A 13,722-nucleotide genomic window follows, 5' to 3' on the forward strand; every position below is an offset into this window, starting at 1 on the left:
AATCCTTCCCGTTCCTGAAACAACCCACCCGGCTGTGTCTAGTAATTTACAGTAATTGTTTTGCGTGATGATTTCCGCTTGCATTTGCAAATGAGTGTTCGGAGTCAGTTGTTGACTTCTCAACCAATCATAAACAAAAAAATTCCTCTGAAATACTCATCTCCAGTTGACGCCGGTTAATACGGAGAAGTTAATACGGAGGGAAATTTGAGCTTAGTCGTTCTTCACTGTTAAAGTCTTTTAAGGACATTTTTCGAGGCAAAAGTAAGTTGAGAACCTGCTACCGTATCTTTTTCAATCCTTCGTAATCAGGTAATGTTTAGATATCAAGTTGTAAATACGATGGGGTTTCATTTCTGTGCAAAGAGGCTGTGCTTGAACTCCAAAATCTATCCTTTGTGTGATGTTGTATATAGTAGCGCAAACTTAGTGAAGAAAAAGATAACAAGAACGAGTCCGACACATGCAATATGGAAATCGCTAAGTCGATAACAACTTTGTGTTTAGTTGGATTTTGTATTCAGGAAATTCGATTACTAAGTTGCACCGTGCCTTTCTTTATCAACCCTGCTTCAACCGAGACATATGCATTCACTGAAAACGCTTCATGGAAACTTACTCTTTCGCGACAAAACATTTAATGCGGAGACCGTTAGATAAACCTTAGAAACCTTCAGTACTTGTTGTTATGGACGCCCTGATGTTTACGCCAGGTCGCGCGCATCAGCTGCAACATTTAACAAGAGTCATCCTATTGAGATCGTTCGTTTTACATGGTTTAAATATAAAACTGTTAGGAAAGGGACGAAAAAGGAGACTAGATTTTCTTTACAACGAAAGGAGGCACGTCCATTGAGGCGAAAAATTATAGGTAATCATTTTTTAAACTGCGTGGTGTTCAAAGCGGATCTCTTTCCGATAAAAGGTCATTATCATGCATTTTCGAATAAATCGATTCCAGGAAAATGTTTTGGGTTCGAAAGCATATTAAGACATCGATTTTCTGCGAAAAATGGCGTTTTTGTCGAGGTTCACGAGAAGGTAAGAGCCTAAAATGTATTGACAACTCGTCGACTTTCATGTTCTAATTATGCAAATTAAATCTTAGCACATGCTAATCCAGGGTTGTAATGCTGAGACAAAAGCAGACATACAAAACAACAATTATCTCCCAGTGTTACCCGTAGAATGCGTTATACGGTGTAATTTTTGAGGAGGGAGGGGCTATCCAAGAACGATTAATAACCAATTTTTTACCTTCATGGAAACAGTTCCTGGATTGTGGAAATTAAAATGATTGATATTAATATTAATTATATTAATATAATTGATAAGCTTTCCTGTCTTGGTTGATATTTATGGTTGCAAAACTAACTTGGTAAAACTGACTGTTAGTCCAACGACAATTATTTTTGCTATGTTAAGAATCTGAAGAATTAAAAGCCTTTGGAGACCCATATATTTTCCTTTGATTGCATCCTACTTCCTGTATTTGTTGTTGTTGTTTCCTTTGTTGAACTCGGCTTATATTTACCGAACACTGACATTCCCACTTGAACACAAGCTACCCATTTCCTTTAGGACTGTTATCAGATATTCAATATTCAATTACTAAGTACACCCTTCTCTCTACATTCCCAGAAAAACACTCAGTAGCCATGGGAAAACATCACATAATGCTGTCTTACCAGTGGAACAAGCAGAACCTCGTAGAGAAAGTGTATAACGGTTTACGTGAACACGGTATAGACGCCTGGATGGATACGCACGGTGGAGTCACGGGCAACATTAACGACAGGTGCGCATGCGCTATGCGCAGAACTCGCATCTTACGGTAGTCAGCGGCTCGATCATTTTTGTCTTTTCTATTTTGCCGTGAAATCCATTACTGAAGTGTTAACAAAAGGCATCTTTGTTACTAACCATGTATTGCATTTTATTCAAATGCAGTTGTGCTTTGATCGACTGACTTCAAAACGACCCTCCATTGATCATCCGCTGGTTGACATAATCAGTTAAAGTGCACCTACACTCAAAAAATTTTTTTCGCTTAACGAAGTAAGCTTATTTTTTTGAGTATTTCTGCGCAAAAATTTTTTTATTTGCTCAAATCTTCAATTTTCTATGCCCAGTCAAAATACGGAAAATCGGCCGCCATCTTGCCCCACGACCGAGTTTAAAGAAGAATGGCTCTAGCGGGTAATGTGACGTCAAATCGAGAACACGAAAGTCTGCATCTCACACATTTTCACTTGTTTGGGAAGATTGTCGTCGATATCGTCCGAAATATGCCTACTAGGTGTGTTGTATGAAGATTGTATGGAGCGCGATACCCTCTTCCAAATTTCGCACGTTGCTACATCCTTCTACAGCACACTTAGTCGGCATATTTTCGGACAATTATCGACTACAACCTTCCCAAACAAGTGAAAATGTGTGAAAAGCAGACTTTCGTGTTCTCGATTTGACGTCACATTACCCACTAGAGCCATTCCTCTTTAAACTCGGTCGTGGGGCAAGATGGCGGCCGATTTTCCGTATTTTGACTGGGCATAGAAAATTGAAGATTTGAGCAAATAAAAAAATTTTTGCGCAGAAATACTCAAAAAAATAAGCTTACTTCGTTAAGCGAAAAAAAATTTTTGGGTGTAGGTGCACTTTAATTAAATTGATTTTACTGTTGACTGCCTTATTTGCGATCACATGCCAGGTTTCCACAGTCAATATTCCTCGCAGGAAACAAACCACTAACCAAATTTTCCTGTTTCTAGCATGGCCAAGGGAGTGGATGGAGCGGCCGTCGTCTGCTGTTTCATGACAGCGGATTACTTCGTAAGTTTGGTATTTTAAATGCACCCCTAACTGAGACAAAGCTGATCATTTTCTTACTCTGATTTTTGACAACTGATCTCTCACGAAACGACTGACTCTAAAGCTGGATCAGACTGTCAAGGGAGGAAGTGGGTGAAATCAACAGAACTGAAACGAATATAGTATCGAATGAGGAAGTTAAAGAGAGTGGGTTGGGGGTTGGGGGGTCGGGGTGAGAAACGGAGCTTGTCGTTGAATGGACGTCTATTACGTTTAATTTGATATTCTACGAGTACACCTTTCCCCTTTTGTCCATTTCAGGGCTCAAAGAACTGTAAAAAGGAATTGAACTACGCAGATGCTCAATCAAGAGCCATCGTCCCTGTGATGTGCGAGAAGGGGTTCAAAGCGACAGGTTGGTTAGGCGTTATCACTGCTGGGCTTCTGTGGATTGACTTTAGGTAAATCAGTCATCTCATATTCGTTACGAGCTCGTTTATTAGCAATGTATCGAAAGGGTTGTGTGTTTCACTGTGCTTGTCATAATCATGTTGCTGAGGGCCTCATCATGAATGAACACTGTACAGTTTCTTACGTTCATGTGTGAGGTGTCCATGCAGTAATCTAGGACCTGGCTTATCGAATCAAATCGTTGGCGCCCGTGCGACAAGACTGCTTCCTTTATGGTCAATTTCTCTCAGATTGTTCTTTCAGGTCCTTCGTGACCTGAAAGAACAACTGATTGCTTTTTTTGCCAATAACAGGGAAGGAACTGTATTCGAGAATTCACTGGAGTCCCTAGTTAAGGAGATAATTAACTCCCTGGAGTCTGTATCCGTGGATGATATTAAGCTGAGTCCAGAGATTGAGATAATAAAGAAACCCGGACGAGCCTTCCAACACAAACTCACTGGAAAATTCCTGGCGGAGTCAGGTACAAAAACTTATTTTATGACAATGATACGTAGTGACAAGTTAACTCTAAGAGTTCAACAAATAACGGTTACCGTTCTGATGCTCTCGTTCCGTTCAGGTCAGGTGAAGTTTCACCCTGCAAGTGGCAACCGCAGCACTTTGGTTATGAGGGACCGTGCTGAGGATACAAGCTACTGGGTCGAGGAAAAGCAGCCCAAGTCAGAGATTCATTTCTTCAAAAACTACGCCACTAATGGATATCTAGGTTAGTGCCATAGTAGTGTGTCAAGACTAAACGTGGAAAACGAACTTAGAGCGCACGATGTTGTAGAAAAGGCGGGGTCATAAACTTCAAAATCTGTATGAAAGTTTGTTTGTAACGTGATGCGGTTACTGAAATATTAGACAATTTTCAGTTCTAAGAAAAATATATCCCTCATTAAATCCCTGTTGTTACTTATCCTGACAGGGTATGACCCCAACGGCGATTACATTTACACCAAGGGCCAGCATTACGGGGCGGAGGAATGGGTTCTAAAGGCGGATGACCACTCCACGGACGGCCTCAGGGCGGTCGTGCTGTTTGCAAATTATGGCAAGAAGTACTTGGCAATTAGAAATGGAAAGCTAACTGGAGTAGCACAATATTCTGAGGACTGTATATGGATTTTGGATTAAGATAAGTTGACGCATCGGCGGCCTTAGTCAGCATTCTTATGATTAATTAACGCGTACGTAGTGAGTACAAACAGTTGCTAATTGAGAACTCGGATGCAAATGAAATGAGTTGCTTACAATAAATGTTAAATAATATGCTTTTCACGTGTCTTTTTTTTTCATTATGTAAGCATTTTCAATCTTATATGTAAACACTCCACTAGGATTCAAGATAGCGTTGTCGTAGTTACTACCCTTCCTGCATTCAGTTTTCACTGTCTTCAGTCTTGAAACACAGAGTATAACAAGCGTAATATATAGAGCAAGCAAGAGTGCTGTCAACACAAACTCTGCCGAGCCTTGGACTGAGGTGGCAGTGTAGATACGAAGTTATGCAGATCACACTGGTGGCATAGCTAGAAGGGGGGGAGGGGGACGTTGGTGTGCCCCCTATCATCCCCCAAGTGATCTTCTACTTTAAGTCAACAACATACAAATATTCGAGTTGGTTAAGACGTGCGAATGCAATGACCCCTCCCCCCTCTAAAAATCCTAGCTAGACCCCCCGTCACACAAATTTTCTCAGTTCCATTCAAGCATACAAGGCAATGCCGCCATGGCACAAATTTTTATAAAAAGTTGGAAACTTCTCTGAAAAAAGAGCATGCCGGTCCAGTTCCATGCTTGTGAGTAAAAAAAATCTGTAGAGACAAGCCACTTACTTATAACTTAGCGTTGAATAGAAAGCGATTTCTTCCGGCTTTAAGTCTCGCATGTTAGCGATATGAACAGAAGAGCGGACCACATACCGCCGAACATAGTCAGGAGCATCGACGTGAAGCTTCCATCTACTGCTGGGGTTTTCGTATAAGCAGCGTTCTTGCGCATGTGTAAGTTCATCGGTAAGGTTAAATGCGTTTTCTCTCTGGCTGAAATCTCTCTCTGTGAGCCGGTGGTGGTATTTTGTTGGAGAGAGAAGATTCTCCTCCCCAAGCTTCCGCACAGAAGTATAATATCTTCTTTGGGTTTGCCCTGAATTGTCTTGATCAAACGGTGCGCTTTGTGCAGTGAATGTTTTAGAAGATTCTGGTGGTATGATTAAAGGATCCTCCATTTCAAAAGGACAGTTTTGATATGGTGAATTCAAATCCAAAAAATATGATGTGCTGATATTTGTAGAGGTTTCTTCACATGACTCTGAATCGATAGCCATGTTTTCTACTGACCTTGTGATTTCTTTCAATTTTTCACCGATGATCTTCAGCGGTGTTGACGTTTTTCTTCCAACATCTCCTGTCAAACCAACTTGACTTAGCTCCGGGAGTCGAACAGACGACTTCAGCTGCCGGACCTGCACCTTTGCCTCTCTTTCTTTCATGTCTCTCAATAGTCGATCTGTAAATTTTGTTGTTTTTAAAAGGAATGCTTTCTCAGCTGTTGAAGGAGACAAGTTTCCAATTTCTATCTTCATTTCTTTGTTTTCAAGTCTCAGTTCTTCAATCTTCTGCATGGCACTTTTTAACTGTTGCTTCAAATTCTCGACCTCTTCGCTCACGGTCTGCGAGAAGAACTCGTTTTCACCACCCTTTCGGATGTAATTGTCCGTGTCATTTTCGGAAGTTTTGGTACTCAAAGAAATCTTGTCAGAACGTTTGTAATCTCCAGTCTCAAAACCTCTTGGAACCGATCCTTTATTGAGAAAACTCTCTAAAGCTGTTCTCTCTTGCACTGTTCCGTGTCCTCTTGTCAAGTTTTCTCCACCTCCCTTGAGGTGAGTTTCTGGTTCTTCGTCTTTCTCTCCAAAGAACAAGAGAGGGTTATGATTACTTACTCCATTATCCGCTAGAAATGTTCCAAACTTTTCCTCGGTGTAGTTTATAGCCTTGGGAGAGGTGAGGGGGGATGAATTCTGATCTTTCTCGATAATCTTTAGGGGTATTCGCGGGTAGTTTTGTACTGAACTCGGACTTTGCGTTTTTATGGTATTATTAGTTTTCTGTTCAGTGGCATGTTGCACATCCTCTGCCAACTCATAGCTTGTGTCTGACAATTTAATTGAGTTCTCTTGTACTTTACAAAAACCTTCCTTTGGGGAGGTGAGCGGGGATGAATTCTGATCTTCAATAAGCTTTGGGGGTATTCGTGTGTGGTTCTGCACTGAACACGGACTTAACGTTTCTAAGGTATTTTTCTGTGCAGTAGCATGTTGCATATCCTCCACCAGCTCATAGCTTGTATTTGAAATTTTAATTGCGTTTTCTTGTACTTTGCAAACATCTTCCCGAATCTTCTCCAGTTCTTCACCGTGTTCTCCAGGACTTTCTCCATTTATATAAGATAGTCCGGATAACGAACTCTGCAAGGATGCATCAAGCAGGGAGACATCTTCGCTTTTATGTTGAAAGGACAAATTTTCTTTTGTAGAATCCTCATCGCTTAATTCTGATGATGAACTCAATAAACCAACAACACGAGGGATGTCTTGGCGGCGTACCTCTGTCGACCCATCTTCATGCAGACTGTTATCGTTTGAAAGCTTATCGCATTTTTCGTCTAAAGATAAAGAAACTTCTCCACTCTCCACAAAATCATCCACTCCGTTTCTTTCGTCCTTTTCAGGAGTAGACAAAAAGATGGTGTCTGTAGCTATATTTTCTCGTTCGTTTACTTCGCTCGTTTCTTCCACAGCACCCTCTGGTGGGACAGATACCACCTGCTTCCCACTGCCATCGTTTCCACCTTCCTCTTCTTTAGCCTTCAGTTCTTCATTTTGTGCCTCCATTACCTCTTTCAGTTCTTCCATTTCTTTTTTCACCTTAGCCAGTTCTCCTTCGGCTAGCTCTCTCTGTCTCACTGCGTTTGCAAGTTTAAATGTTAATGTACATATTTGTTGTGTTTTCAAACTCTTCACATCACTCCCGGCCTTCTTTTCTTGTTCCAGCTGTTCCTTAAGAGTTTTCACCTCAGATCGAAGTTCCGAGATAATTCCTTCTAAAATCTCATCGTTCGATGTACTGTCTTTCTTCCCTGAATTACTTAAATCTTCAGGTTTTTCTATGAGCTGCGAAAAACAGAATATGACAGATAATTATCACTAATTACTCGAACAAATCCTTTTAAAATGTACGATTGATGAAAGTTAATGAATATCATGTACGCTGATTACTTCCTAACGTTATACTTCATTACCACATTCAGATCCAATGTTAATCGGGCTCTTATTCTGAAAACAATAATTTACCTTAGTCAAATTGACGTAAATCGCACCTTTCTTTTTGAAGTAACCAAACAAAAGGTTCAGTTTGGGATGCACCTCCTAATTTTTGGATATTTTTTTTTTACAATAAAAAAGATACCAAGAGACTCCAAAATTATCATGAGAAGTTTAAATTGAAGTTGTACCCTTTCATTTCCTCACTGTTTTTGCTCTATATCAGCCCAGGTCTCGCTAGAGGGTAATCGACTCCCTAAAAAAAATGTTCGTTAATTGGCCGAAAGGTGTTCACTAACGAATAAATGGGGTAAGTTTCTGAATAAACTGTGGTGCTGCCTGGGGGGAGGGGGGAGGGGGGGTTGGGAGGTTACAAGACAAATTGTCTTGCCACTGAGTTGATAATGTAAACTGGCCACCCTGAAGGGTTTCCAAAACTGATGTTTAGAGCGTTAGCCCTTCGCTCTATTCGTAAATGTTTATTCAAACGAGCCTCCCTCTTGTATAAGGTTTGAGTTTCACGGTTGAACTTGAAATCAGCATCAGTGGGACTGTTGTGGATACTTGGACAAATAACATTGTTACTAAGTAATACCAATTGTATCTATTAGATAATAATTGGACTTTGGTTGAAGTGTTCGGTGCTCCTTTGAAGTGCACCCTTCTTGTTAAAGTTTTCCTCTCTGAAGCGACCAGAGGTTATTTGGATTTTAAAACCTTTATGACGCTGGAACAGAAGCCCGAAGTTTATTTTGTTGATATAGAGTGAGTCTGCCTTTTTTCCGCGTGCAGTCTGTCAGACCATCGATAGTGTAAACATCCCAAATGGGTATTGCATGTTATTGGTTAACAATAACTTCCATTTGTCATATTTACGAACAATTGCCATCTCCACATGCCGACAATAGCTCATTAGAGAGGACTGGACTTTGAAAATCTTGAAATTATTCGAAAAAACTGAGACTCGTCGATGATTAAAATCATAAACAATGACGTGTTTACCTGATGTTTACTGGATCGCCTCCTAACTCGTTTTAACATGTTCGACTTCTTTGATAATACTTCCCCGACTCTTCAACTTTTTGAAAAACTTGAGACCACAACCGCTCAGGTTTTCATATTCCGCTTTACAACCTCGATGTCGAAGAGTATCTAATTTGAAATCTAGACGTGTTGGAAAGAAGTGGGTAATTGAAGAGTGTTATATGTCAGTATATACCATTTAGTCTGACTCTATGCAATATCTAATTGCGCCTTTAGTCACCAAAAGTAATACACTTTGTTAACATTCTCACATTAAAAATTTTAAATAAATCTCTGTTTTTTTTTATGAATACGTAGCTTATGATTCTGGTCGGCAAGTACATTTAGTGACTTTAAACATTGTATACGCGCTAGTTATTAAAATGATCTTACTTGATAAGACACCATTAGTTTGATTTCCGTTTGCCTCCCAGCGCAATTTCCGTCAATTTAATGTTGAATATCCAAGGAACAGAAACGTTTTAAGTCTCGAGTCTTCCTGTTTTACAAGTATGTCAGAGATAGCATCAACAAACAAATATCACTTAGCAGTCAAACTTGCACACGCACCTGGGTTAGACAAAGCCGCCGAAATTATTTGAATGCCAGCCTCATTGCAGTCTTTCTACCTTATGCAAGGTCGGTTGAAATTAAACCCTTCACAACCTCGTATTGAATGATCCGAGTAAAATATCTTTCCATCCAACTATCCTTTTAGATCTTCTTCGATTGGTGTGTATCCTCAGAAGCCATGATTACCTCTTGCGTGTTCATTTAATGTACACTTATAAAACAATGGCCCAAACTAATTTGCACCGCAGAGTCTTTGAAGTCAATTGTAGCATTTGAATGTTATGCAAATGTTCTTCTTCTTTTTCATTAGTCTGACAAGTGAGTATTATCTTAATCCAGCCCTTTTCACAAAAGCTTTCAAGTTCATTTTTTACAAAGTCGCCGACTCTTTCACTGTGGAAATTCGGAGCGATGGAAGCTTACAGGAAGTAAACAATCTTTACAGATTGAATTCAGCGATCAATAGTGCGAAACACCCAAGATCTGTTTATAAATTCTCTCCGCTAGCTGCTACACATTTCGTTGTAAATTAATTACGAGAATTTAGTGTTAGATCCAGGAAACAACTTCTATCGACTAGTTTGAGTAATTCTCATTACCTATCTGCTGGATAATGTGTGGAGTTCATGAGGGGAAGTTACATGTTGATCACCTCTCAGAAACGAAGGGTTAATGAGTTTACAGTTAGCAGAATGGCTTATTACACAAGGTATTTTAATGTTGTTGCGAAAAAAAACAAAAAAAAACAAATGAAGAATAGTCTGTTGGCTTTGTTTATTCTAGGTTTTCACATGCCATCGTACATCGTAAAAATATTTCACGTTATGACTCTAGGGAACAAAAAACACATTCATTACTACGGAAATAGAAGCATGATGTTAACGGCAAACATCAACAGGCAAACGTTAAATTCTTTTCGTCTGCTTCCAGTTTGTAAAGATTTACAGCACTCAACTTTCCCAGTACTATTTATCTTGAACTTTAATTTAACCAAAAAGAGATCTGAGCAAGGTTATCTATACTGACGCTCGTCATAAATTACTATGTTAGATTGAGTTAGAATATAATGAAATATATACTTTTGCAGGACACAGGTACTGATTAGAATGCGTCTTTATGCCCTCAACCCGGTGTTTAATTCTACAAATAAAATCGAACCCTATGACACGAAATGCTGGTTTGTTCAATTATCTGAAACAGAATAGGTTCTAGGTTTTTGGGGATACAAGGGTGTGGCCCTATAACCAATGAAGAATTGTATTTTATAGTACTACTGAATTGTATGATACGTAAGTAGTATTGACTTCATTTAAAGAAATTCCAAGTAGGAACACCTGCCGTCGCTGATGGTTACTGCTTCTCTCTAGATGGAGCGAGATCTGCTCCGACACTTTCCAAATTCAATAGAATTCTGAGGAGAAAACAGGAAGAATCGCTCACTGTAAAAAATTAATATTTAGAAAGCAAAATGTATAGAGAAGATGAAAACCGTGACTACTTAGCTGCTTTGTTCATTTTCGTGAAGTTAAAAAAGAAACAACCCGCCAAGTTGTGAAATCGAAACGAAGCAAACGCAAAAAAAGTTAAAAATTCACCATCAATGTACTTTTTCTCTTTATTGTGCTAATTTGTTCATATATTGACATTAAAATTCAGTTGTCGCGCTTTCAAGTTCATTTTGATAAAATCTAGTCATGTAAATGTCGACTGTCATTGTTGTCCATTCAATTTAGAATTATTATTCGAGAGAAACCGTTAATGGGCCCCTGAAATCGTATACTCTGGAAACTTTAACTACGTCGTTTCTTAATCTGTTTCCACCAAACGTAGACATAATGAAATGACTGAATTTATGACTATTATCGTTCTGTTTTTTTTACTCCCCGGCATAATCCATATATTAATACATTTGTCGGCCTTACGCTCTTCCGTAATAACTTTTTAAATAAATACAATTCGTAAAAATATTAGAATTTCATTGGCCATTTATGTACAACTGAAACTTTTGTCCGTACTTGTCTTATGGCTCTTTTTGTTTTATTAAAAAGAGTTTTTTTTTTTTTTTCACTAAGTGCTCCATCATCGGAAATCTCATTTCGTAAAGTATTTTCAAAACACAGCACTTCAATTTGTATTTTTTTACATTACTATGGCTTAAGGGTAGATCAGCCTATTTCAGGTTTTAGGTTTGTTTTTGATTTTATTTTCCTTTTCGAGGGGCGTTTTCCCTTTTCACTAATTGCTTTGCGCATTTGAGGCTTTCTGTTTCGAGCGCATTGCACATCAATAACTGTCAATAAGACTTAAACAGTCAACAAAAATGTTTTGGTCCACTCTTCTTTCCTTGGAAGGATTCTTACGCAAATTTTAAACTACGACAACCTAAAATAATTTTCCATAATAATTCTCAGCCGCGCGACATTACTTCTAAAAGAAGCTCAGAAAAGCCTCAGAAAGGCTCAGAAATATCTTTTGGGAGTGCAACATTAATATCTATTTTCCATACTCGAAAAGTCATTTGATACTTTACTAAATTTAAGTTTCGTGGTCGGAAACTGTACTTCCTTTTAAAAGCGCCACAGGAATATAAGAAGCATTAAGACAAATCGAAATAACAAACATATGACTATGTTTTCTGCAACAAAACAATGGAACTATTGTCGCCAAAGCAAATCAATTTTTCCATGCAATCTACAACGAGTGGACCTTTTTTCTCAGTAAGAATCCGTGACAGTCGGTGTAATTCACGCGTATTTTGAAACACGTTTCGCATTTCGACGTTTTCAGAAGCGACGAAGTTTCGTGCGAGATAGGTAGTTTTCAGCAGAATTCAACAGTGAGTTCTTAAGGCTTAATTGTTTTGTAAACTATGTTTTGTTGATACAAACTTTATGAAACCCGTATGAAGTTAAGCCTTTATTATCCTCAGCGATTTACGTCATTTCAATATAAATAACGAAGTGTAATTCTGATACTTTTGCTTATTTTTCAGAACGATTGCTCTGTCCGCTCTCAACCCACATTTTTTTTTCTTTTTGCGTCCTCTTATGATGAGAAAGCAGAAATTTACTCGAAAAAAAATTAAAACTAAATAAGCTTTACCTTTTCCTTAGTTCCGACAAAGCTAAATGGCGGCAGGGAATCCTCTAAGTCATCTTCCATATCACTTTCTGAAAAGCTCCAATCCTCGACGCGAATCAGTGGAACGCAGAATGTCGAATCTTTTCTCGTTATCGCTCGAGTTTCGCTCGGGTACTCCTCGGTAATGTCCATTTCGGAGCCACTGCCGTTCCCTTCCGACACCAAAATGTCTGAACTTTCTTCCTTAACCGACGTAAAGCTCTCATTATCTTTCACTTTTTTTCCATGAGCAAAACGCGAAAGCTTAGAGAAAGAGTATCCATTCTGGTTTGAAAAGAAGTCGCTCTTATCCCCAGCTCCAGTTAAGAAAGTTTCCATGCTAGAAATGATACGACAACTTCACCAAAGGCTAAAATAACAATCAGAGAATTGTTCCTGATTGCACGGAAGTATTTGTCCTCGTGGGATCTTTTTAGGGAAGAATTGAAGTATGGCGGGGCTCTGATTCAGTACAAGCTATAGGTAAGCTTTGCCACGTTTTTACACGAATATAAGCGGCCGGCAACAAACAGAAATCAGACGGAACTGGTCTCGGGCTCCCAAGAAGCAAAATAAACATCAGATGTTGAGCGCGTCTCCTCTTGAAAACATGTCACTTGACCTCACTTTTTTTCTTATTAATGTCTTCGCTATAGTAAATAAAACAAAATGGTTCCGCCAGCCGAGTGCTCCTACGCAAAAACATATTACACCATTATAACCATCGCGTTTCATTGGCTCGACTAAAACAATAACACCAACTTCTCTTAAACCATGAACAAGTCGTGCGAGTAAAATATGCAGCGAAAACACTCAGTAAAAAAACTGTCGGCAGGGAGGAAACTATCCTTGACCAACTAAAGAAAATATTTTTCGTGGAAAGTGTATTATTTCTCGTTTTGTTAGCACCCTAAACGCAACCAGCCCATTTTCCGGTGTCGGAAACGATTTTATGACAATGTTTTTCTCCGTGAAAGCCGACATGTAGATGAAATTAAAAGAAAAAAAACCCATTGTCTTCCGTTGACGTGCTAATCATATAGTGAGAAGTGCGCAAAACAACACTAATTTGGCTACGAATACAGAATTTTAACTTGCGAAATAATGCACTAGTTTTTTATCAAATCTATCAAAGCATTCTGGTAAAGGAAGTGAAGAGTGGGTTACTGTAGGCTTTTGTAAGTGAGGTCATTCAAATTTCTGGCAAAGAGAATTACAAAAAACTCTAGCGATTTGGTTCTTGGCGAGACATGTTAAAGGAAAAAACGTAAAGGAAGCGAAACAAATCAAAGCCGGTGCTGAGATTGTTGAGGCAATTATTAAAACGTTTCTCTGATACAACGCAAAATTAAGTGCAAAGTTAACGTAAGCATTTGATGTGTGCTTTAGAAAACATTTATTTTCATGAATTT

At 38.9% G+C, this 13,722-nt stretch overlaps 3 protein-coding genes across 4 annotated transcripts; 1 reads left to right on the forward strand and 2 right to left on the reverse strand.

Moving 5' to 3' along the window:
- The first annotated feature begins 68 nt into the window (after positions 1–68).
- On the forward strand, positions 69–4,542 carry LOC111345678 (uncharacterized). Of its 2 annotated transcripts, none has more exons than XM_022952976.2 (7): positions 69–312; positions 1,642–1,798; positions 2,772–2,832; positions 3,133–3,272; positions 3,576–3,745; positions 3,845–3,991; positions 4,196–4,542. In XM_022952976.2, exons 2-7 carry the CDS (start codon positions 1,659–1,661, stop codon positions 4,402–4,404), a joined length of 867 nt encoding a protein of 288 aa, XP_022808711.2. In that variant the 5' UTR covers positions 69–312; positions 1,642–1,658; the 3' UTR covers positions 4,405–4,542. The 2 variants fall into 2 exon arrangements, with proteins under 2 accessions (XP_022808711.2, XP_022808706.2); XM_022952971.2 differs by having other exon boundaries at positions 70–264.
- LOC111345669 (uncharacterized) lies at positions 3,173–9,829 on the reverse strand. The gene is made up of 3 exons (XM_022952960.2): positions 9,188–9,829; positions 8,597–8,758; positions 3,173–7,444 (listed from the first exon to the last, which is right to left on the reverse strand). The coding sequence occupies exons 2-3, from the start codon at positions 8,633–8,635 to the stop codon at positions 5,102–5,104; spliced, it is 2,382 nt and encodes a 793-aa protein (XP_022808695.2). The 5' UTR covers positions 8,636–8,758; positions 9,188–9,829; the 3' UTR covers positions 3,173–5,101.
- Positions 9,830–9,947: 118 nt separating this feature from the next.
- LOC111345272 (uncharacterized) lies at positions 9,948–13,157 on the reverse strand. Its single transcript, XM_022952549.2, has 2 exons — positions 12,293–13,157; positions 9,948–10,601 (listed from the first exon to the last, which is right to left on the reverse strand). Exons 1-2 carry the CDS (start codon positions 12,647–12,649, stop codon positions 10,554–10,556), a joined length of 405 nt encoding a protein of 134 aa, XP_022808284.2. The 5' UTR covers positions 12,650–13,157; the 3' UTR covers positions 9,948–10,553.
- Between the last annotated feature and the right edge of the window lie 565 nt (positions 13,158–13,722).

This window comes from Stylophora pistillata, chromosome 13 (assembly GCF_964205215.1).
Source record: "Stylophora pistillata chromosome 13, jaStyPist1.2, whole genome shotgun sequence".
Lineage (NCBI taxonomy): Eukaryota > Metazoa > Cnidaria > Anthozoa > Scleractinia > Pocilloporidae > Stylophora > Stylophora pistillata.

Bases quoted from the DNA above. Each gene is read 5' to 3' on its own strand.
- LOC111345272 (XM_022952549.2), bottom strand. From the start codon at position 12,649: ATGGAAACTTTCTTAACTGGAGCTGGGGATAAGAGCGACTTCTTTTCA. The intron at 10,602-12,292 runs GTAAAGCTTATT...TTTTCTCCTCAG, and splicing joins TTGTCGGAACTAAGGAAAAG to AATTCTATTGAATTTGGAAA.
- LOC111345678 (XM_022952976.2), top strand. From the start codon at position 1,659: ATGGGAAAACATCACATAATGCTGTCTTACCAGTGGAACAAGCAGAAC. The intron at 2,833-3,132 runs GTAAGTTTGGTA...TGTCCATTTCAG, and splicing joins TCATGACAGCGGATTACTTC to GGCTCAAAGAACTGTAAAAA. The intron at 3,273-3,575 runs GTAAATCAGTCA...TGCCAATAACAG, and splicing joins CTTCTGTGGATTGACTTTAG to GGAAGGAACTGTATTCGAGA.
- LOC111345669 (XM_022952960.2), bottom strand. From the start codon at position 8,635: ATGTTAAAACGAGTTAGGAGGCGATCCAGTAAACATCAG. The intron at 7,445-8,596 runs GTAAACACGTCA...TGTTTTTCGCAG, and splicing joins GGCGATCCAGTAAACATCAG to CTCATAGAAAAACCTGAAGA.